Source organism: Simochromis diagramma, unplaced genomic scaffold (genome assembly GCF_900408965.1).
Source record: "Simochromis diagramma unplaced genomic scaffold, fSimDia1.1 OVJJ01000618.1, whole genome shotgun sequence".
NCBI classification, from domain to species: domain Eukaryota; kingdom Metazoa; phylum Chordata; class Actinopteri; order Cichliformes; family Cichlidae; genus Simochromis; species Simochromis diagramma.
This window is the reverse complement of record NW_024387423.1, coordinates 3,381,707-3,406,830: the sequence shown is the minus strand read 5'-3', so window position 1 is coordinate 3,406,830 and position 25,124 is coordinate 3,381,707. Positions and strand designations below refer to the sequence as shown.

The 25,124-nt window shown below is 41.7% G+C and overlaps 1 protein-coding gene across 1 annotated transcript in view; it reads right to left on the bottom strand.

The window, feature by feature from the left end:
• The window catches only part of lars2 (leucyl-tRNA synthetase 2, mitochondrial), a 35,297-nt gene that overhangs the window by 7,406 nt on the left and 2,767 nt on the right, over window positions 1–25,124 (bottom strand). Inside the window, 15 exon segments of the mRNA XM_040013091.1 lie at window positions 364–467; window positions 574–711; window positions 2,443–2,541; window positions 5,895–6,178; window positions 6,266–6,381; window positions 6,493–6,559; window positions 6,561–6,598; window positions 7,103–7,262; window positions 8,177–8,284; window positions 11,018–11,161; window positions 11,448–11,537; window positions 11,638–11,698; window positions 13,089–13,180; window positions 20,772–20,903; window positions 23,382–23,614. Of these exon segments, the coding sequence (XP_039869025.1) occupies window positions 364–467; window positions 574–711; window positions 2,443–2,541; window positions 5,895–6,178; window positions 6,266–6,381; window positions 6,493–6,559; window positions 6,561–6,598; window positions 7,103–7,262; window positions 8,177–8,284; window positions 11,018–11,161; window positions 11,448–11,537; window positions 11,638–11,698; window positions 13,089–13,180; window positions 20,772–20,903; window positions 23,382–23,606 (1,858 nt within the window). The 5' untranslated portion in view covers window positions 23,607–23,614.

The window sequence follows — 25,124 nt, the reverse complement described above, 5'->3', positions numbered from 1 at the left end:
AGATAGCTGGGATCAATAGACGTCCTACTTTGATAACTAGCAGTATCTCCTGTTTATCTTGTTACCAATCAATAAAACCTTAAATGCTAAGTATAAGAGTGTTTTGGCATCTTCAAAGGATTTTATGTGATTTGGCTTTTCCTGAGAGTGTCTGATTAACCCGTCATTCAACTGGAAAAGTGCGATCTGAAGCGCTTAAATGAAGAAGGCTTCTCGCTAACAACGCTAGAAGGAGGCGGGGAGGCAGTGTTACCACACATTACAGAGAAAAAAAGATCAGTCATTTCTCCGAGCCCCCCTCCTTTCTACTTGTTACAAATGTGTCACATTAACAAACACCCTCCAGCTGCACGCAGCATGTACCTGTGAAGTTTATTTCTTCTCTCTTTAGGTACTGGCCACTGCCTGCAAGCTTAAACGTCTGGCCCTTGATCAGACCCTGGACCAGGAGCTTCCGAAAAGGTTCCCTGTAACACATAAAGAGAGTGTTTCACTTACAAACACTCTCAAAATTCAAATGCACACTAAATAAAAAAAAACCCAAACATACACATAAACCACAGTGTACCCCACCTGTGAGCCACAAGACCCTGATCCTTGCAGAAATGACAGAGGAAGCGAGCATAGTACAAGTGCATAACAGCGTGTTCCTTCCCTCCGATGTACACGTCCACAGGAAGCCAGTGGTCTGCCAAGTGGCGCTCAAAAGGCCTGAAGACGGAGAGGACATTTAAAGAGGTGCTCACTTCATTTATTAGCCTAAAGTAGTATCAAGAGCAATGCTAAACTGAAAAGGAACAATAAGAAGTGTCAGTGAGGAAGGGGACAGGATTTCTGAAGACCTTGAATGATCTCTTCCTTCCTAAAATGAGGTCTGTTGAGTTTCATATAGGAGCTTTTTTGGGCTCTCACAGAGGCTATAAATGATTGTGCAAACATCATCATCTGTCCACACAAACCAATGTTGTGGAAGAAGTCTTTTCAGTAAACACAGAGGCTGCTGGTTTGCTCTATCACGATGTAACTTTTATCTTTTGCTCACTTAACGCCATAATACTGCAGAGTAACCATTTATTTTACCTTTTTTTAATTTTAATTGATTCATTTTATGTTTTCTCGTTCATGTCTTTGTCATTTCGTTATCTGCACTTGAAGCACTTTGATGTTTAAAATCAACGCCAAAAATGAATGAATTAGCAACTCAAAGCTGCAAAATGCCCAATTATAATCCCAGTAGGCATTTTTTCAGATGAGACTAGTTTGTAGTTACGTGCTTTGGTAGACATGCACGCCGTCTTCCTCCAGGGGGCAGGCTTAATCTGACACACGAGAATCCAGAGAGGAAAAGAAGCATCGTGAAGCCTCTTCAGTTTCTTCAGACTCAGAAAAAAGTACCAAAGTAATGCCTGCTTACATTTTGGCTGCCATCACAAGTTAATAGTGAAACTATGACTATTGCTTTCAGATCTTGGCAGGACAGCCGCGTGTAGTCAGCCTGGCTGTCATGATGGAGTATCGGTAATGACGCTTTTTAGGGAAGACTTACATCATTACTCTCCTTCACACGTCTCTGCCTCCAACCCTCCCTCTGTGCCTGATAGCACCTCCAGATAATTGAACCGGGGTGGAGGGGAGTTATGAACTCACAAAGCTGAAAATAATTCGGACTCACTTCTGGCAAGAGGCCAAGGAAGTCTAATACATAACACCCTGTTCCCATTTCCTTCATCGCACTTGCTACTTTAAAACATCACTCGCTTCCCATTTTCGCTCCCAACCCCCCACCCCGCGTGTATACGGCTCAGCAATCCAACTGAAATGCACAAATGGTGTAATTGCTTTTTCTGTTGTGCCGTAATCTGTCCGGCAAAGAAAAGTGATGGAGAGAGCAGTCCCCCTCCCTTTTTAAAGCAGCTTTACGGCTAGGTCAGGGCACTGGGAAATTAATCTCTTTTGTTAAGCTCAGGGTATCACCGCCACCCCAGCAGGTGACGGCCATTGCTCCATAATCTCTATCAGCAAAGAGTGCAACTTTCAGGGAAGTGCGTATGCATATCTGCGTGTACACAACCCAATACAAGTGTTTCAAGCAGGCAAGTGGGAGAGAGAGTGGGTGATCTAACAATGAGCATAATCATAGTTTGAGTATAACTTTCACCAATAGCACTTATAGAGTTTGTATTTACACAGCGATTACACAGCGACCTTTCTTCATATCTAAATAGACAGACATGCTTCTTCTCCTACTGCTGGAGAACCTTTTGCAACTTCCTCTTTTCTCGTTTTCTTTTAAACAAATACGATTGTAATAAAAGGTGAGAAAGAAGGTAAGAAAAAAAGATGCAAGAAAGAAAAGTAAATAAGTCTACATTTGTTGGCCTCATTGAGCCAGAGATGGATGAACAGGAACATATTAAAGCTTCAAGAGGAGGCTGTTTATACCTGTATGCATTGTGAGGGTCTGTGTATCTAAAATAATACCAGGCCGAGTCCACAAATGTGTCCATGGTGTCAGTTTCCCTTCTCGCTGGGCCCTTGCATCTGACAGGAGAGACAAAGAGAGAGTTGGCAAAGGAAGGACTGGGAAAAAAAACAACAAAAAAAACAGGCTGATAAATTAGAAAGTGAACAAATGAATGATGTCTGTTTGTATGCTCAGAGAAAATGGCTCATTATGTGATTAACGTGGGTGTGCGCGCGCATGTGTGTGTGTGTGTAACGCTGCCTGCATCTGGCTGTGGGGGTCATGTCCCCGTGGAGAAGCACAGCTGAAGCCAGCCTGGCACCAGAGCTCTGTTCTTGTGCCCTGACTAACAGGCTGTGCTAACAGGAAAAGAACTGGCAGGACGCACACACGATCATGTGTTTGTGTTGGAAATGCCACCTTGTGCCCCTCTCTATCCAAGCCAAACAGCACTTGGGTATGTGATGCGAATCTGCCAGCAACACTTTCACAGTGCAGGAGAGGACATCGGCAAAGAGGGGGAAGGAGGCGGGGCTTTTGGAGAGTACTTCTGCTTCAGTTTAAAAGCATTTAATGGAACGTTGAAAGCATCTGCCTTTTACTTATAATGAGTCTCAAAAGATTTAAAATCAGTGTCCCAGAAAGACAAACAGAGAAACAGCTCTGAGCTTTGCTACAGTGTGTGCAGCGGAGCTGGTGTCGTCTCCTGGACCTCGTGGGATGCCTCCGTTTCATCTTAAACTCCGTCTACTGCTCGACGCGTTCTGATTCATCTCACAGTCACATTTTTTTAGTCAGACACGCGCACGTAGAGAGGCAAAAACTCCTCGACCACCTACCATACCAGTCTATAATAAGGCTGTGATGATGAGGTAAGAGCTGGAGGTTGCCTAGCAACAAGGCTAAGGTGTAGCACAGTTAATATTTGGAAGTCAGGTGTTATTTCATATGATGAAAACCCAGCAGTATAACAAAACCCAGTCTATCACAAAAGCGCTCAAATGGAAAGAGAAAATTAGTGTGCACAAAGAAAGAAAGAAAGAAAAAGGATGCTCCTCTCCTTCCTCAGACAGGCCAGTATGGACCAATCAGGAGTCAGATTGTGGCTATTTGACGGACAGCTGGTCCCAGACTACTGAGGATGAGATTTGATGACACAAAGGTGCTCTGTCCAGAGATGGGCCTTCTCTAAGCCATGAAAGGAGCCCAACAACAAAAGTTGGTAGCTAAAACAAACCTGTGCTGGAGAGAGTGTGTAAAATGTGCGTGTGTGTTTGGAGGGTGAGCCAGAAAAAGCCAAAAGGCTCTCAAACAGATGCAGCTAAAGGAGGCAGCTGTCCACTCGAAAGCTCTCCACTACAGCAACGTGGCCCCAATCTGCTGTGTGTCCACCTGCTTATATGTTGGTGTTGTGCTAACTAAGCAGTCTCGCCTTTTACCTGCAAACCCACACCTGCACGCACACCTTCTTAAACCAGACTAAATCAAAGCTCAGGGTTCAGTTGGCAGACCAATTTACAGAACTGCAGAGGTTATGAGACAAAGATGAGCACGCAGGAAATGACTTCGTCAAGGACAGACAAAACTGCATTCCTGCCACCCATCTCTCATCGCCCTGCCCGTCTGTGTTCCTCGGAAACTTTAATTGGACATGGTCGACAAGTGACGAGAACAAATTTCAACAGACACTTAACAACGGAGGGGAGATGGGAAGAGAGGAGATAACGGCGTCTTTGCGATTATAGCCATCAATCACTGCTGATGGGGGGGAATTATAGTAGCTTTGTGGAAGTGAGTGAACACAATCTGATGACTTGTGCCATCTGCGACTGAGTGGGCCTTGGTTTTAATCAACATGGTGCCATGGCGGTGATTAGTCTTATTCAGAGAGGAATTCCCATGTCAGCAAGGCGCTCCGGAGACGCCAGTTGAGCAGTCATTCTGCATTCAGCACATTCACTGATGAGCTGCTAAGATGTGTGTGTGTGTGTCCGTGTGTGTGAGTGATTAGGCACTGTGCATAAAAGGTAAATGCATGTATGTCCGTGCTTGTAGGGCATTCGTGTGCATCTCTCGAGACACAGCTGGCTTATATAACACCCATCATCATCATCTCATGCTGCTCGTGTCAGAGATGCCACTGATTACATAACCCCGAATGAACAAAAGTATTAATCATGCAATTTACAGGCTTGCACTCAATGCAAAGTGTTCCTGTAAAGCTGTCAGTGCTCTCAGGCCCGATTGACAGCGATCTCATTTTGTCAGTGTTGTTCTCCTGAGGAAACACAGGAAGGAAAGGCGGCCACAAACGCTAGAACAGGCATGATCATTTCCCCAAAACGCTTATGCTGTGCTAGAAAAGGAATAACACCGTGTATCTCATATACAGTATGACATAGACGGACGTGTGGCTGTGCTGATGCTAATACTAACAGTGCTTCAGGAGATGGTGTTGATCCAGTGATACTTGTGCAAATGGGATCTATGAGATACAGAACTGAACAAAAGGCTTGATTGGAGTGAACATATTCAGGAGTTCCCACACTAATCGGACCGGATTTTTCAAATTGTAGAAAAGAACCAGAGCAGTGACCTCCGAGGCAGTTCCTCGAAGGTCACCAGAGACTTCTATTTTAAATGATTCAACATTATAGCAGACGTAAACATGTTTAATCCTGATGCAAGAATACGATTTTGCTCTATTGCTATTTTTCGTGTTTGTGGGGCCTTGTTCCAGTTAATCTAATACAAAAAAAGACCTCTCAGCCATTCTTTGTGGAGTTTGCGCCTTTTGAAGAATTTTATTTGCAGCTATGCAATAAATAATATGGCTCACTCAATGGTAGCCAACACACTCTTTGGACTCTTGTAAGCAAATGTTAAGGTGCATAAATGACAAAAGCTGCTATAAACAGCTTCCCAAGCTGCATTTTCTGGCTGCAGTGACACTGACACTTTATGGATTATATGTTTGTTCTTAGATAATAAACTGCAGCTGACCAGTATAACAAGTACAGGCTATAGTAGTAATTATATGCACTCATTAAAACTGTTATTGTGTGGGCTATAAAAGCATAACAGAGGGTTCAGCACCTCCTAGCTGCTACTCTTTCCTGTGCATTTTCTACATTAATTTGAATATTAGGAAGGAACGTAAGGCCCTGTGAGCATCACTGCGTGTTATAGACAATTTACAAATACTAATTCTCCATTAGCAGAAGTGACATGACACAAATTCATGTGCCTTTGTTTTAAGGATTTAAGAAAGATGTCACATCCTGTACCTTCTCCTTCCCTCCTTCTTATACACTGCTTATCTATTTGTTTGTAATGGCACGAAAGGTTAATGAGACCCATGAAGTGGGATAAATGAAGTCTACAGTCCTGCTGTGCGTTATACAGGGCTGATAATACTCAGCGTTCTCACCTGGGACATTTGCAGTTGACCCAGTCATGTGCCGCTTCTAGAGGCGACGCCCCTTTTCCTGTAATCGATGGCAGCTTTGGCAGAGTAACTGGTAACTCCTCCTCAGGGACTGCGACCGGACCGCATGACCCACAGTGCACCACAGGGATGGGTGTGCCCCAGTATCGCTGTCTGGATATCAACCAATCTCTGAGCTTGGAGCTGGTTAGGTAGCCTCCAACCTTCTGTTCTTTGGCCTTCTGGGTAATAGAGTTAAAGGCTTGCTCTCTGGTAAGGCCTGAGAACTACGCAACAGATAAAAGAAGAGGGACAAAAGAATGAAAATAGTGTTGTTTGCTTTTTATTAAAGAATGATTAGTATTAGTGCTGACCTCCTCAGAGTTGATGAGGGTTTGTGTCCCATCTTCATGAGTTTTCAGCACTGATGCCCAACTCAGATTCAGAGCTCTAGCTACAGACAGATCCTCTTCATTACAGTCCGGGACACCTGTAACATACATGTGCAGCATGAACATGTCAAGAAGGTAAAAACCACTCAACAGACATAAGATGACAGATCCCTGCTTATTTCAATCCTTTTTACTTGTTCATAACGCACCAACCACAGTATCCAGATAGTCATCAAAAGTCTCCTTGTGTGAGATGACCAGGGGAACCTCACGGCCAGGTGAACAGGTTGTGAGCGGTGATGTCTGTCAGGGAGTCTGAAGAGCAAAGGGCAGGAGGGGAATGAGAGGCAGCGCTGCTTCCCCTGGCAGCTCATTATCAACAACTGTTCACCACTGAGACTAGTTCAAGGGGAACCCAATTAACAAACAGTCCACTGCAGCTTCTACAACCAAACCTCGACTGTGTTCGAAATTAAATATTTACATTAGCGCAAGGTATCCAACATGCATCCACTCCAGGATATGGAACACATAAAGACAAGTACAATACAAAACTTTAATGATGTGTATAAAAAATATAGTTCTCACTTCTTCAAAGAAAAGCTAGTAATCATACAAGAACATATTAAAGTGTGTAAAAAATATGAAGTTCTGATAACACAGAGGGCATAGAGTAGCGAGACACCATGTACTAAAATGATAAATCATTTTTCTTAAAGGAAACCAACTAATTCATCCAGCTTTTCTTAAACATCTTCTTTTCTCCAGTTCGAAAACAGCCTGAGCACAAGCTGGTTGCGAATGTGGAGAGATGCCAACCTCTGCCTGGCTGAAAGGCTTCCTGCAGAGCGGAGCGCACTGAGCTACTGCCGTGCAGCAGTCTGTGGGAGGGCAGGATGGCCAGGTAAGCAGCTCCGTACACCGTCTCCGGGGAGGAGCTGTAGGCTGACAGGGTCTCTCCTGTTTCCTTCCCATTCACCTGGAAAATAAGAGAGGAGGCATGTGGGAAACTGTCACATCCACAGCGGCACAGAGGTCAAATAAACAGCGAGGACCTGCTGGCTTTCTATTCCATATTTCTGTAAGATGGCAAATTAAAACTAGAACAATGCAACTGTTAGCATTTTTATGATTTTTATAACATATACACACATATATATACACAAATTTTGAATCACAGCTTATAAAACTTGACCACAGTGACTCAGACATATAAAACACCTTCAGGGCTTACTGGGCTCTTTTAGCTACAATAAACATCCTGAGATCACTTTTAGATGGCGCACAGTTATTTAAGGATATTCTAATTAACAATTAGTACCCATCATGCTAAAATCATACTGATAGGAGATAATTGCAATTAACAGCAGCATTTTACAAACTCTAGTTTTTACTTTAATTTTACATTCCTTCATAACAACCCTTTCCAATTATTATCCAACCCTCTTTCCTCTATAAATATAAAAATACTACAAAATATCACAATTAAAGAACCGACTTGAGTGATTTTTATTTTTAAGGAAAACTGCTTTAATAATGGCAGTAATTGGGTTCTCAGTTGGCTTTTTGATGTCTCTCAGTTTGAGACAACAGGCTTGTGAAGAAGTCTAAATACGACTTTCAGCAGCAAGTAATCTGCGACATCATCTGTTTGGGTAAATTGCTACTTGTAGCAGATGCAGTGAAAGCAAATAATAAGTGTTTTGGTACATGATTTTAATAGAAACAGATAAAAAGAGAGCTGTCAAAGAAACTCAAAGCAAGCAATCAGTGCTCGGGGTGAAAGAGATGAAAAACAGAAGCACAGAAGAGGGAGCACTTGCTGGGAAAGTGCTGAGAGACTGAAAGAAAACAAGAAAAGTGAAGAGGAGAGAGAAAGGAGTCGAGATCCACCTTCAGTTTGAAGTCGAAGTAGCATCCGGTGCACTCTCCAATCCAGTTTGCCTGCATGGCTTTGACCCCGTACCACTCTGGAAGGTCCTGCAGGGCGTCCAGGAGGGGCTGAAAGAGATAAAGCCACAAGTTTACTACTTTGTACAAGTTTGGAAGGAGCTAATTTTCCACTTCACTGTGGAAAAAGAGATATTCCTATTAGTATGTGGCTGTCTAGGATAATGCAATTGACTCCAATTCCGTGTGGCCTCTTTCAAAGCGCAGCCAATTTATTTTGACAAAGCAGCAGAGCCGACCAGGTCACATTATGCAGACAAAAAGGGATTCTCAAAAATTGTGACCTCTGCTCGCCCTCTTTCCTGGATATCGCAAAGCAATCGCCTATATAATGTGCACACTACCTCACACACCCCCACCTCACATACACACCCATAAGCCCCTACACACCCAGACACACAACAACATTTATACTGCATGATTAAAGGAAGCTATGCATATCAACGAGGCTCAAGCCAAAAAGCCACAGCTGGTCTGAGGCCAGAGATGTTATAATTCTCAATTTCCTTTTCAGTCTGTCAGCATCTATTACCCACAAACCACCCCTCCACCCCATCGTGGTGCAGTTCAGCATGCAGTACCTCATCACAGAGTTATCAATACAAACATAAACACTGGCCATAGTCATCGCTAGCATGAGTGCAGCTCGTCAGTTATGGATTCCCTTCAGAGCGAGAGGGGAAAAAAAGGGGCATAAATCCCGAAGAACGTGTGTCAGCGTGACTGAGAGGCTGCTGGAAGGAGAAACAGCAAAACAAAGATGAAGAAAAAAAGCTACGAGTGAGAATCGGGCACGGCTTTAAAGTGAAAGGCAGTAAGTGGTTTTCTCACAAAAGCCAGAAAAAACATTAACAGCAAGGACATGAGTCCCTGGCAACAAAGAAAAGCTCGAGCATGAAATAAGAGTAACCAAGGACTGTGTGTGCATGTGTGAGTGAGACATGTCAAGTACACTTCTGAGAAATATATTAACACAGTGAGGAAACGCACAAACAGCTGCACTCTGGAAGTGGGTTCAGTTGTCGGGTGTTAATTTACTTGGAGGAAATCAAACATTTCTGGAAGCTATTTGAACAATACTGCATGTGAGCGGCGCACTGAGCTCTCGCTTTTTGTGAATCATTTAGATGTCAGTCGTGGTGTAATAGGCAGGCAGCATTTGTCTGAGTGCAACAAGTGTGATTATGCATGAAATTGAAAACTCCTGCTCCTGCCATGTGATCATTTAGCATCCTGCACGCTCCACATGGGAAGAAAAAAAAAGGATCCATCTTAGTAATAATACACAGTCGTTGCACAATGTGGAATAACTTGACAGCTAAACTGAATAAATATTGCCTGAAGTTAATGTTGTCTAACAGACTCGAACACGTTTAGAGGCGAGCGGACAGAAATAAAAAAAAAAAAGGAAATCACAGTCCAATTACATCGCTTTTTATTTGTCACGCTCTGGTTTGACACGGTCCGCCTTTCCCTCCATCTGTCTCTCTCACTTCTCTCCCTTAACACCTTCCTCTTCCTTCCTTCCCACTTCTCTGCTCTTCAGAGAAAATTAGAAATGCAGGAACACATTGTCACAGTAGGCTGCTTCCACCTCCGCTCAAACCTCTGACACGGACACGCACGGGCGACTTCGGCGCCGCGGCTGAACCTGAGCGACAGCCGACTGCGGACGAAATTATTTTTTTAATCAAAGTGACAAAGCAGCGAATAAAACCCTCAAACGGACGCGCTGGTGCTCTCGCAAGTTTGGGGTTTGTTTTATTGGAAATTACATGTGTTTTGCATCATTTCCAATGTTTTTCTTTTTTACATTTATTTCACACCTCCCAGGCACTGGTTTCAATTTTATCTCAGTATGAAATGAAACCCCACTCACAAAAACTTGCTTATGCTTTCTTTTATATTGTGATGGAAACAAGAAGAGCTGAAATAATCAGGCAGTGACTGAACCCATAATTTGAATGCAGAGATGTCAAACTTTGCTAGGCAAATGTGAGGATTTACTGCTTTGATGTTCTGTATCTCTGACTATGTTTAAAGTTTTGGATGGCTTTGAAGCTGAATTATTTTGTTGGTATTGCAATTTTTGGGGGATTTTCTGCACATTTGGACACCAAAAAAGATGCCCCACAAAATTAACATCAACTAACATCAACTAAACATGAATGTAATCCCTCATTGCAGCTCTAGAAACAAAAAAAAAGTTATTAAAAACATTTCTACCCAATTTTTCTCAACTCAGCAAACAAACTAAGATATATTCAACTTTAAAGTGCTCAAGCACTGAGCACATAAAGCCAAACTTTTCTCTTTTATAGGTACCTGCCTGTACAGTGTATTTCTATGTGCAAGCACATGCACACACATGCATGAGTTCCATGAAAAATGTATGAACCTTCTTTCTGAGGCTGATTCATGTAAGTCCAAAACGGCTAATTTCACCGTGCACCAGCCCTGTTCACCCCTCTGCTTAAAGGTGGAGGCTTCTCATCAGCCAGCCAGGCCACCTGGTGGTATTACTGAGGCTTCTGGTCTCTTTTTCCTTGAAATAGAGATGCCAGGCTATAAATGACGGTCTCCAGGGGTCTGATTGCAGAACCAGAGAAGCAGGACTGCAGCTGCTGCTACTGAAGTGTCAGCCATGATTGTTATCAGAGGGCTCCGCAGCTCATTTTTGCCCACATGAAGTTTCTGGTCAGCCATTCAGATGCTGCTTGTCACACACATACTGGGCTCTTGTTCTCTAGCACTGCCTCTCACACACACGCGCTACAGTCATACCTTGGCATAGTTTGTAGTCTTGATGAACCATTGTGTGAGTAGCTTCTGCTCCACCAGAGCTCCAGACCTCCAGGAGTGCCCATTTTCATCCACCTGTTCATCAGCCAGCACCGTCTGATCAACAGGGTCCCAGTTCACCACAGCCTTGGATAACACACATGCACGCACACAGCACACAACCAAACGGCACACATGAGCTCACAAATTGAAAAGCACAGCTTATTTAAAAGCATATTTTAAGGCCACTGCATTTTATTACACAAAATGAAAAATGTTTTTTCCAGCCTGTCTACCATTTAATCCAGTCAAAGAGAAAACTCTGAGCTGCTTCAATCATTACTGTACCAGTCAGGGATCTGAAACCTGCGCAAGTCATATTATTCATTTAAAAGAAATCCAGGATAAACCAGAGCGCAAATACGATTAATACCTCTTTTTGGTATGCCAGTCCCGCTTCAAAGAGCTTGATAAATAGATACTGCGTCCACCTGTAGTAGTCTGGGAGGCAAGTGGTCACTTCCTGTCAGGAAAGTGAGAATCAGACTCAAAAGGGAGCAAAATGGGCCTGAAAGCTGCCAAAACTCTGTCTGATGCTCAGCTCATCATCACGTGTTGCTTACCCGGTCCCAGTTGAAGCAAAGCCCGAGAGTGTCCAGCTGCTCCCGCATAGACTGTATGTTACTGAAGCAAGAGGAACGGCAATAGAGTTAGAATATACTGCACTCATGGGCCACTTTGTTAGGTACACCTTTTCAGCTGCTCAACACAAATATTTAATCAGCTAAACTGATCAGCAACAGCAACAGAGGACTGCATCCAGTGCCACTCTGTCAGCTGTGAACAGGGAACTGAGGTTACAGATGGCATATGCTCACCATAGTCTGTCTCCATGGTCTGTTAAGTCCTAATTTCTGCTGCTTTAGATGGTAGGGTCAGCATTTGGTACAAACAACATGAAAGCATGGATCTGTTCTGCCTTCCAACAAAGCTTCAGGTTTCTGGTGGTGTAATGCTGTGGAAGAGTTTTTTCTTTGGGCATACTTTAGGACCTTTAATATCAGTCGAGCATCATTTATGACAACAGTGCACCCATCGTCTAATAGCTTCTTCTTGCAGGATATCAGGCCATATCACAAAACCTCCACCACCACAAACTGGTTTCTTGAACATGACAATAGCCCTCATTTAGCAAAATTACCTTTGGAGTTATGAAACATGCACACCAGCCTATTTTGTTCTTACCACTATGCATACGTTACTAAATCATTCTGAACCAACAGGTTTGTGCTGCCTGCATATAATCTGCATACTGCCATGCCTCCATTTTCTCTATAAGAAGACAGGTTTACCTCCAGGTGAAGCAGAGAGAGCGGTGACGTGTTGCAAAAGAGACGTCTGGACAACTAAGGCAAAAAATTAGGCGAAAATCTGACTGATGAAACCGAAACAATTGTTTTCAAAGAGGAAGCTGGAAAAAGGCAAACGTTTCCAAAGTGTTTCTGTGAGCACTGTTTAAAAAACACATAATAATAAAAAGCGATGCTCTGGCTGAAATAACGGAGGTTCTGAATATCTTTTGGACAAAAAATTGGTATAAAAAAAAAAAAGACTTAAAGGAAAAAGAAGAAACCGGAGCATGTAATCTGTCAGCTCGAGATGAGAAACTCACGGCATCGGTGGGATGTCTGAGTGATGACATCCAGCAACAACAGAAGTCATTTTAAATTAAAGATAAGAAATATAAAAATACAAAATATGTTTGAATTAAACGGTTAAAGGTATAACTTTCCATTTAGTATTTTGTTTACTTAAATGCAATTTTAGAATTTAATTGTAATTCGGAGCATTTTATGGCTTATTGTGTATTTGACAACTATAAATGATGACTAAATGGCAATGCCAGTATTCATTTTAAAGAACTGTTTGAATTCCCTTAGACAGCCATTCATTTGTTTGCAGGCACGGTCTACATTTGTAAGTCAAGACAGGGTCTAACCTAGCACCACAAAAGTGGGCCAATTCCAGTTAGTATATAAAAACAACACACACTGAGATGTAATAGTTCAAATACCTTTTAGTCCAGTCTTCTGGGTCCAGCCCCCTCTCTATGGCTGCATTCTCAGCTGGAAGTCCAAAGGCATCCCAGCCCATTGGATTTAAGACCTGCAGACACAATCAGGGAACTCGTTATTTTCATTAGCCTTCTGGAAAAATGTGAAAGCCATTCGATATTCCTTTTTTATGACTTTTTATAGAGTAGGAGCTGAATTAACCAAAAAATGGCTTCTCTGAAACGATATGAAATCTGTTTAAATATTGGTCAAAAGTGTCACTGAAGGATTCAGACTTAACATCACACTTAGACCAAGAGGAGAAAGTTTCCCAGGTGAAAGGAGGAAAATGAAAATAGCCCTGTGGTGTCAACGTGCATCATTCACATAATTAACTGACAGCACCTCTGATCAGCATGCTGTTCACATTACAGCAGGATTTATGCAATCAGTAACTATTAAACCAAAAAAACAAGTCAGTCTAGCAGGGAACGAGGGTCCTCTGCACGCATCAACTTTATGGTGATGTGTAAATCCCTGCTGGGAGCTTACACACTGGGATGAAAGCACACAGACTAAGAGCCGATGTTTTACTAAAATGTAAAAGAAACTGGTTTAACCTTAGAAAGAAGGGTCAGCATGCTTACATTATTACCCTGAACTTGTTGTAAATATACTGTCACTTTCTATACACATCCTCTCTGAACGCACGGCTCCCCCAGGCAAACACTCGAGGCGACATCTTTTTGGGTCCTCGATGGTGTTTTTCTGCTTACTGGGCGAGACGAAATGAGAGCACAGGAGTGGAAGGCGTGAGTAAAGTAGAGGAGAGGCAGAGCGACGAGGACTCGAGAGCTGGAGAGCATCGCTGAACGGACCCTAACTGGTCTGATGTTTCAGACGAATTGGTATCCTTGGTAACTGCAGGGGCCTCATTTGTAAAGCCGAGTGCTGGATGGTATCAGGCTAAGAGAGCTCAGGAGGAATACAGCCACACTGTGAGTAAAGCAGCCACGATGTGAACTGCAAGCGGAAAAATGTTAGGACAGATGTGCTACTACACTCTCGATCCAGCGTAAATACTTCACTGGTAATAGCTCCACTTACCCTTGTGACCACAGAAAGTGTGAAGCTACCCCGACTGAGAATCTGTGGCCATGAAATCAGCACATTGACAAGAGATTGTGGTAGACGGACAAGAGAGTCACTGAAGTCACTGTAATGCAAAGTCAGAGCCAATCAGGGCAGGGCACCATGGGATGAAAGCAGAGGAGAAGAGCTGGGAGACTGATGTTGTTGATATGATGCTACATGCAAGTGTCCACCCACACAGCTCCAGACAAACTCCACTCCATCTGACACTTTGAAATGCAACTTGATAAACGTTTCCTCGTTACACTAGCCCATTCAAAGGTTAACTACTCCTTTACCAACCCTTACACATCAGTGTATGTGTAGAGGCAGACCAGCCCTATTAGTCTTTTTAAATAGCTTATTTTTGGGTAGTTCAGCCTTTATATTGGACAGGACAGCAGGGCAGAAGAAAAGGTGGTGCAGGAGGATCGTCACACAGGAAATGACCCGGGTTCCTGCAGTAACCTTTTGGTACATCTGTCGCCTGCTCAACACAGTGAGCTATACTGGCGCCCGTCTTTAGCATTTTTATTCCTTTTCATTCTCTAAATGTGGTGAAAATGTACCAATACACACGTGTGTTTGATAAATTTGAACCTACCACCAGCTAATATTTATAAGCATGAAACGAAAAAGCCTGAAAAGCCTGAAGATTTGCTCTGACAGCTGAATAATGAAAAAGCTGATATTGATGTCTGTGTACCATCAGTGCCCATTAGATGCATCTCTGTCAAACTAAAAGCAATCCTTCTTTTAAGCAAACTAATAGTTTTGTTACCGTCTTGAAACTAAATTAATTCTAGCTTATGTCAGGAAATGATTTGTTTTAATCAGCAGCGTCATCATTCCGACTGTCGATACATATCCATCAGTCTCAATGAGTCTCTTTGTCAATAAGCACAACTCCACAGGACTCAACTCCACAGGCTGCCAGCCGGTCGTATTCTGGTTATAATCCAATAGAACATGAAGGTTACTGAGTGCAAATGTAATAGTTAACAGTGAATTTTTGTAAACCAAAAAACCCACCAGAAAGTAACGGTTTTTTGAACAAAAGAGAGAAGAAAACACTTGGTGATCACGTAGACTCAGGGTCTCGTCTCAGCCGAAATTGTCTGCTCTGAAAAATCAACTTTCCTTTTGTTGAATTCTGTGTGAAGAAGCTCAAGTGACGTGTGGCTGGATTTAAATGTCGGCAGGCCACGATTTTGACACGTGGTATAGACTGTAAAAATGATTATTTTTCCTAAGCAAGAAACAAGCGTTGTTGTTTTCACATATATGGTTACACCCAGCAGCAGTGCCCATGATATCTATCTAAACTGAAAACGGTACTCAGTCATGGTTTGAATAATTAGGACCATTTGTCACGCTTATATGTTTTGCATCAAACTCATTTTAATATCTACGGAAGAGGGTTAGGGTCACCGAAAGGGGGAAAAAAAAAAGAAAAAGAAAAAGAAAAGGTGGGCACATCTTTTTTCCTTTTCCAGAATTCTGACTTTAGTCTCAAAATTCTAAATTTTTGCTTAGAAATCTGAGATTTTAATTCTGACTTTAATCTCAGAATTCTGACTTTTTTTTCCTAGAATTCTCAGATTATATTCAGAATTCTGAGAATTTTTTTTTTACTCAGAATTCTGACTATAATCTGAGAATTCTAAGATTAAAGTCAGAATTCTGAGAAAAAAAGTCAGAATTTTGAGATTAAAGTTAGAATTCTGATTTTAATCTCAGAATCTCCAACTTTTTCTCAGAATTCTGAGAAAAAATAAGTGTAAAAAAAACAAACAAAAACAAAAATAAGTGTAAAAAAAAAAAACCACACTTGAAGTTTCAGGAACGACTTTAATTTTTACTGTTTACTGTGATTATTAGCACGAGCTTTGTACTTACAATAAATGTTAAAAGTTAACATCTTTTTTTGTTTTGATTACCTCATATTTTGATATTTATAAAGAACTAAATTAGGTCTAGGTTAAAACTTTCTCTAATTTAGTATGTGACACATGAAAGAACTCCCATTACACATAACCGTTTACAGGAGAGTGAGTACCTTTCTCAGTTAACTAGTGAATAGGGTAGACTGAGTGCATACAGCAGAACAAACTCAACTTTCTGACCGATGCTGAGAGAAACAAAGTAGTTATCAGTGATGTGACACCAGGTTTCTGTTCAGAGAGAAACCAGCCAGAGGAAGACGGGCAGGTGAAACAAAAATAACACTGCATCTCGTGTAAAGACGGCACCTGGACCAGAAAACACGGAGGAAGAGAGAAACTTGTCACACACCCACCTTTCTTCTTGGGTGGATAGATCATGTACAGACAAAGTCTAACCAAAGAACTGAGCAGGAGGTGTTTGTGTCACCGCAGGAGCACGGTCCATGTGACAGACACTGCTCGCGGCTTCATCAGCGGCCGCCGTTTAGTGGAATCAAAGAGAGTGCTGGATATCGATTGCAGCACTAGGAGCTGAAACAGAGTGGAGTCAATAACAGACTAGAGCGCTGGTAATCGAGAGTATGGATTTTACTCTATTTACACCTAATTTTAACCTTACAAGGAGACCTCATAGCGAGGATCCAAATTACCACAGCAGGTATTAAAAACCATAGAAACACCTTATAGGAAAAGCAAAACAGCTGCTTATGGGCCGAATTCATTCCTCACTTTATTGTAAAAAGGATTCAGTGTCAGCCAAGGTTATTAAAGTTAACTAAAAGTAAACTAAAAACTAAAACTAGTCATGAAAGTTAACTACTATAATAAAAACCAGATCTCTGAAATAAGCAGTGCAGCAGAAATAAACGTAGTTTTGTCATGTGTTCATTTGGTCAAATCTGTTATCACAAACTATCCGAAGAGACTTTTGTGGACGTGTGTATTGAGGATTCGGATGTCTACAAGACTGAGTCAGCTGCTTTCAAAATGTCCTGCTGTGCACTGATTTTATTAAATCCTGCCTCTGACATTTGCCACAAATACAGCAATACTGAAAAAAAAAAACTAAACTGAAATTAAACTCTTCAAACTTAGGATTGAAAGAAACTTGAAAGAAAGGCAGACGTCAAATGTGACATGATAGTTGAATGCAAACTATAATGTGATATTCAGAATCCCAGCAGGCAGTAAATTTCAATATTAGCCTTAAAGATGAGTCATTTTACGAAAGTTTGACCTTATTTGACCTCGAAGAAGACGTCAGAGGTTTAAAGTACAGTGATGTTTATAATGCCTATATATCATTCACCATATACTGTCTTTACACACAACAGCAGTAAGAAAGACCGTTTTAAACAGCCCTATATAGGATTATTATCACTATGACCTTCAGCATAATCTATTGACCTTGAAGTAGAGGTCAGAGGTCAAACATGAGACAATATTTTAAATCTTTATATTTGTAAGAATCATAGCCTCTAATTTATTTCTAATTTTATTGAAAGTTTTTGTCAATTTTTGACCAATAAAGCATTGAGTTGGCCTTAAAGACCTTGGTGCATCTAATCCAAATGTTAATGGCTTGTAACCAAAAGCCCACTCTACAGTTTTTTTTATCAGAATCAATTCAAAACTTTTTGAGGCAGTAAGAGTAACACACACACACACACACACACACACATACACAAACATTACTAAAAACATTACCTCCTCCTTGATGGGATTAAGTGTAAAATGTTTTCTAATTTCTGTCATGGTGATTGCCCCAAAAACAGTTCACGAGACACTGACACAGGCTGACATTACAGCTGAATCAACACCTGTGAGAAGGTAGGATTCATTACTCTCATTTAGAGTAATAAACTGGCACCTGGGTGTGGCGTTGAAATGAGCATTTAAAAAGCAAAGGGATGTACAATAGAAATCAAAGTACAACAAAGAACAATTTAATTACACGCTCTCACGGCGGTGTAAACGTCGCCCATCTAATTGAAAGAAACAGGTTCCCTGGGGTAGACTTAAGCTTCTAATCACACTCATATTAATGCTCAAGTCAAACTACTGCATAAGCATTACACGTTTATATAGATGGGAAGCTTCACAGTTCGGAGGAAGAGTAAACAGTGAGTCCAGCAGTGTAAACACAGCTGATATTAAAGAACTGTTGAACAGAAATAAACAGAAAAAACAAGTGGGTTACGGATTGGTGCGGGGAGCCTTTTGAAGTGGCTCCAGTGAGAAAGCAGCAATCATACTGTCAATGCAGCGTCATGTTTTGTATCAAAGACGAGTTCAATGAAGGACTGACTCACCATTTTCCCCAATATTACTAAACAACAGCCAAAACACATCCATTACATTTAACTCCTCACAATAACAGCAAGTGTGTGTCTCAAAAAGCACATTTGAGGGCGTCACGTCCTTTGTAAGTTTTTGTTTGTCACAGGGAGAGACGTGCGGTGAGGGGAAGATAGCGCACAATAAGCCGAACTGAGGCGTGCATTAAAAGTTAAAAGCTCAAAGGCAGAACAGGCTCATTCCTACAGGGATGGACACCTGAATGTGCTACTGTCATGGGGTATTCTCAGTGTTTACCTGTTACCTGCTTCTCCTCCTGTATGTATTATTTGTGTGTGAATGGTCCTTTGTTGTAACAATGCTTCTAGACACTAAATCTCACACCAGTACAAAGCTTGTGTATTTCTCCTTTAATGTTGCCACATTCGTAAGCATAATGCATTAGTGAGTTGCACCCATGAAAAACTTAAAAGATCTTCTCTGCCAGTGCCAAACAGCTTATTCTGTTATTGACTCTTGTTTGGTGTCACTTATTGGATATTGGATGATCAGTGTTGGGGAGTAACGGAGTACACGTACCGCCGTTACGTATTTAAAATACAAAATATGAGTAACTGTATTCCGTTACAGTTACCGTTTAAAAAGGTGGTATTCAGAATACAGTTACTTTGTTGAAATGAATGGATTACACGGCAGTATTTTCCCGTTTCATATGTTAGGCTATGCTCTCTCTATTTTTAGTTTCCATGCCGGTGGAAACCCAAACAAAACACGCATAAAGAGGCTCTAATGTCTGTGTCTCAATCTCGTGGTCCATGTCACCTCTACTTGCGGCTCGCATAATGACGTGAAGAAATATTTTAAAAAATTATTCACAAAAATTATTTAATATGAAGGCAATAGGAGAAGTGTTACAGGCATAACTGTAAACAATGTAGCCTCACGGGCAGTGTAGTCCGTGCTGCAGGTTGAATGGACTGCCATACCCGTTATGTGTCTGTGAGTGAGGGAGGGAGAAAAAGGAGCGTGGAAAAGTACGAGCTGTCACCGAGCAAAAACGGGAGATGGAAGCATGTAAATATAATAATAACCACTGCAGGCAAAAAGAGCCAAGTTGTAAGTAAGCTATTAAGACTCGACTGTACACTGTGTTTGCGTTTTCCTCCGAAGCAATAAGTTCTGTTGGAGCAGCCTTTCAACGCCTCTCTCGGTCTCTGACTAGCAAAGTTGACTCAGACAACAAAGTAAAGCTAGTTTTCAGCTACGAGCCCGACACGAACCCCGAAGTATTAGCCAGAGGTCCCTTTACGGTTTTACGCCTTTACGGTTCGGAGCTGCGAACCTGTTTTAGAGGTGAGGAATAGTTTTCTATAGGAGATCGCTGCAAAAAGTGCAGCCTTGAGTAACGTAACGGAATACGTTACAAAATACATTTTGGGGCATGTATTCTGTAATCTGTAGTGGAATACATTTTAAAAGTAACCTTCCCAACACTGAAGATGATTGACGTACACATACAAAGGCACAGCACCCTGGCACCTCCTCCTCCTCATGGTGGTCACCAGCTTGGTCACACACTGGGGTAGGATGGCGTCTTATTCTTCAACTAACATTTGTCACAAGTCGGCCAGTTGTGTTGGTCACTCTGGCACGAACGGCATGCCCAAGCTGATCCCACAAGCGTTCGGTGGGGTTGAATTCAGGACTGGCTGTAGCACAGGAAGTAGGTTGGTGGTTATATCCTTGAGCAAGATACTAACCAAACTGCTCTCAGATGCATCCACTGGAGTTTGAATGTTAGACAGACCTCACAGAAATAGCGCTTTTCACCAAAGATAACGTTCCTCCACATCATCATCCGATCCGATAAACACCATCAATCAACAGTCAATAGCAGAATAAGCGGTTTGTCATTGGCAGAGAAGATCTGGAAGGTTTTTTATGAGCAACACAAATGCATGAATTAGAAATAAACAGCCTTTAGATTTATTGCAAAGAGGCATTGAAACAACAAAGAAATAATAGAGTTTTGTAAGAAAGCAGTTTGAGAGTTTAAACTGAGCAGAAAAGCACTTTATAAGTACCAATCCATTTACATCAAACAGCAGTGTGTCCTGTAATATCACTTATGGAATTTCTGTGTTGGCCATAAAACCCTGTAATTTACTTACAGAGTCAGCAAACTTAAAGCTAAACAGCTCTCGGGACTCTGAAATATGGCACCGCTAAACAACTGCTGCTGTGAGAGCAGAGCATGTTCGGCTTCAATAGGGATGGTACAAGGCAGAAACAAAACAAAATAAAAGAATAAAATAAAAGCTGACATACCTGATGCCCTCTCATTTTTTGGAAATGACCAATGGTGTCACTGATGGTATACACTCGCACATGGCCCATATGCAGTCGCCCTGATGGGTAAGGAAACATAGAGAGGACATAAAACTTCTTCTTGTGGGGACTCTGGAGGAAAAAGAAGAAGAAGAAGAGGCCGTTATAGAATCATGAGACATGAGACAAATGACCATAAAACTGACTTTTAATCCTGAAAGCACACAGCAGAAGAGCCTCTCCATTATCAGTGTGGCCTCTGAATGAATCCCATACAACAGAGACTCCATTAAACTGATGAGAACAGGAATAGCTGCTCATCACATAGCGATCGTGAGCGCCGACTGACTCGGGGTATATTACTGTATAAGGCTCTAACAGAAGCTGATTATAGTGTCCGAATTTAAATGGTGTCAGTGCAGACCGCTGGTGATTTACAGTCTCAATGCTGTTGCCACAGCAACGCAGTAAGTACCAGTTACACCCAGAAAGACGTGATTACAGGAAACGTGAGTCATGAATTTTTCAGTAAATTAATTAGGTCCAGAGTTCTGTGGTAAATGCACTTAATCACTGTGAGCCAGTCCCAGACTGCCACACTGTCAGGCCATTAGGATATATAATCATCCAGAGCTCCGAGTCTGAGATGAGCTGCGAGGGTCAGTGGCAATAATAGATGAGGGCATAATTTAGAAGCATGTACCTATTCATCTAACTGTGCCTCAAATGTATACATGTGGATCTGTTTCAATACAGGATCAGAGGACAGAATTATTAGCTCAGGTGCTAATAAGTATTTCCCAATTGCTGTTAAACAAAACAAGGAATTTTTAACAGAGCTTTTCCAAACGTCAGAGTTTTACTTTGGATGCGTATTTTACTTTGCACACAGAAAAAAAAAATTATGTCACAAAAGCTAATACTACCAGGGTCAAAATTATTAGCCCCACTGATGCTAATAATCAGACACTGGAGTCAGTTTTAGCTGGATAACAGCCTGCAGTTGTTTGTTTCTCACACTCGTTTTCCAATCACAGCCCATTTTTCTCCAGATCTAACGGTCTTCTGGCAGGGACCCTGGGCTTCAGTTCACCCCACAGAGTTTCAGTTTTTCAGGATGTGTCCATGCCAGTCAGTAATGCTCACTTTGGCATTCTGAAGGCTGTTCTTCCAGGAGCGATGAATGTTTGGGTTGCTGTCATACTGGAACACAGCGATGACGCAGACCCAGTTTTGCGCTGACTGCTTGAGGTTTTATTTTAAATTCTTCATGATTCTTTCACCTTGGTGAGATTCAAACTCCCAGACACACTGGAGCTTTCCCACAAAACAATACTCCCACCACCACTTTTCACTGGGGAGTTCTTTAGTTGTTTACCTCCCTCTTCTTTCTCCAAACATGAGCGGTATCTCTGATACAGAGCTCTAGTTTTGTCTCATATGGCCAAAGGACGCACTTGCAATATTTATAATCTTTCCTCAGGTTTTCTTTAGCATACTTTAGTCTGGACTGAAGGTGTCTCTTCTGCAGAAGTGGAGTTTTTCATGGTGTGCAACCTCACAATCCATTCTTGTGCAGGTTTTTGATGATTTTCTTCTTTGAGAATATCATTCCTGCCTTGGTTAAGTCATCCACTTGTGTCTCTGCAGTCGTTCTGGGGTCTTCAGACACATCTCTCACTGGTTTTCTTTCCAGAGTCTTTGAAATCTTTCAGCTCCTACCTCTACCAGGCTTGTTCTGTATTGTGTGGATCCATTTGAATTTCTTGAACTCACTCGTGGGTTAAAAATGTTTTGCTCGGTTAAAGAGGGGAGCTAATTACCACTGTCCTCATTTATAGTACGCACTTGGCCCAAGGTAGACACAGCAGAGGTTTTGTGAAACTCAAATAAAATCAGCAGTTTTTTTAAACACACACATCTGTGTTTTTCTTGCAAGGACAAACAAAACACTTGTTTGTGCTTATGATGTTTAGATTCTACAAAAGACGTCTACTGGTTGGTGCAACCTTGATTTGTGGAGTACAATTATTTCCAACTCATTCAACAGTAATGACCTCTATTTAGGCCATAGAACATCTGAAAGAAGTATTTTTGTTATGTCAAGTATTTACTGAGGATGACTCATGTTTCTCACTCGACATATCAGACATTCATTTCTACTAGCAGTTTACCTCAACACATTTTTACAGCAGCAGCATGTGGGGCAAATGAAATGCCAACCATCTGCTTGTTCCAGCTTCTTATCTAAATAAGGATTTATTGGATTATTATATTAGGATTATATAATAATTAGGATTATTATAGGATTTAGTGCATTTCCATCCATGCATGTTCCAGACTGCCTAACCAGGATTGTGGTGGGACAGGAGCCTATCCCAGTTGACACTGAGCAAGAGACAGACTGCCAGTCTATCTCAGGGCCAATTTAAAAATCACCAATTAGATCAACATGCATACCTCTGAACTGTGAGAGGAAGCTGGAGCACTTGCTGTGTCATATATAAACTGAGTTTTGGGGTTTTTTTTGTAACTGCTGGTTACCAAAAGCAAAACAATCATTCATTTAATCTTGAGCTTATTATTTGATACTTTGAAAGACCCTCTTACCTCCTCCATTGCATCCTTCCGCCACTGCGCCATAATTCGCGGGTGCCACCATCCTTCCACTTTGCGTCTGGTCTCTGTTCGATAGTCCTTCTCCCACACGCCCGTCTCACTGAACAGGGTGCGACTCCTGGGTGAAATTTGGTGCAGAAATGGACTCTGGAGGGCTCCGCTCCTTTGGGCTGCAAACAGGGGATACAGCGCCAGCCTTCTCACGGACACCCGCATGATTGAGTCTGATAAAACAGGAAAACAGCCAGTGGTGGAAATGTTGACATGCTAGTGAAATACTAAAGTTTCTATTTTTCAGTAGAGGTCAGCTTTAACCGAGCTTTCCCCTAACCTTTGGTAAATATATTAAATAGCTTATAAAACACACAACATGAATGCACACACATTAAAATATCTAACTGACAGAAAATGGAAACAGCAGTTTCCATCTTTACATAGAAATGACAATAAAAGGCTCGTGACTCCGCCCACATGAATCAAACACTTTATCTGATATAGATTTTGCTGCTCTCCCTTTCAAAGCTGCCTCTTCGTGCCCCTTCGGCCCTTTCCTACGCTTGGATCGTTTCCTGGAAGTTTCACTCTGACCGGCCAAACTTGTGTAACTGCAGTGTGTGCTGGATCTCCATCGATGTGACCAAATGGTGAGTTTTCAACTTGGATTTTATGTTGACGAAGAAGACAGGAACACAGGAAGCAGGGCCAGTACTGAGTGATGACTGCATTGGTGTGTCAAAATAGAAATATTATCCCTGCACTGTGAGCACATGCTCAGTAGCACACGCATTGATACCCTCAAACACTTCACCTGAGATGGTTCGAGATTTTGCAAAGAATACACTGCACACTCTGAAGGATGTCACTAGTGTCCAGATGATCCAGGGAGCGACCAAAAGAAGAAGAAGATGAAAGAAAATAGTCAGGTGTGGAGCTGTTTTTTTTTTTTCTTCTAAAATTTGAGGAGTGGAATAAGCTAAACTTATTTTTCAAACCCACTAGAGTCTGACATTATTATTCTAAAAGGCTACAGGGCAGATATGCCCTCCATGGTGTAATATTCAATAAGTAACTAAGTATATTTTATTTTATAGCACATTTAAACCCAAAGTGTTTTACAGGTTCCTTAAACACTGACATTACACGCAGTCACAATGTTTACGTGAAATAACCAAATCTTCCGGTCACAGTTCCAAATTCTTGACAGAAAAGGTGCGTCTTCAACTCAGATTTAAACATTTGAATTTGGGTCATTTGGGAGGTCACTGCAGAGTTTTGGTGCAGCAGCAGCAAAGACACGAGGTTCTTTTGAAATAAGCTTTGATGATCAGGAGTTACTAAGGAGCCCAAATTTGCAAGAACCTTTTCTTCACCTTATCACTGTGGGGTATTGTTTGAGGTAAAAAAAATGAATTTAAGACTGTAAAATGACTGAAAAAATATGAAGCAAGTGAAGCGCTGTGAATATTTCCCAGAGGGACTGTAAGTGCATTAGAATAGCCCAGTTTAGATGTAACAAATGCATGCGTAACCCTTCCAGATTAGAAGGATTTAAAAATACTGACGGCAGCCGGTGGTAACCTCAGCCTTTTAGTAGACACATCTACGGTATGAATATCAAAATCCCACTTTGCCTTGTTCTCTTGTTATCGCATTTGTAGTATTTTTTTTTTTTTAAACTTAAACTTGACCTTAAGGTCAAGGTCACTGAGATTCAAACTTGTCCGAAATTTTTAG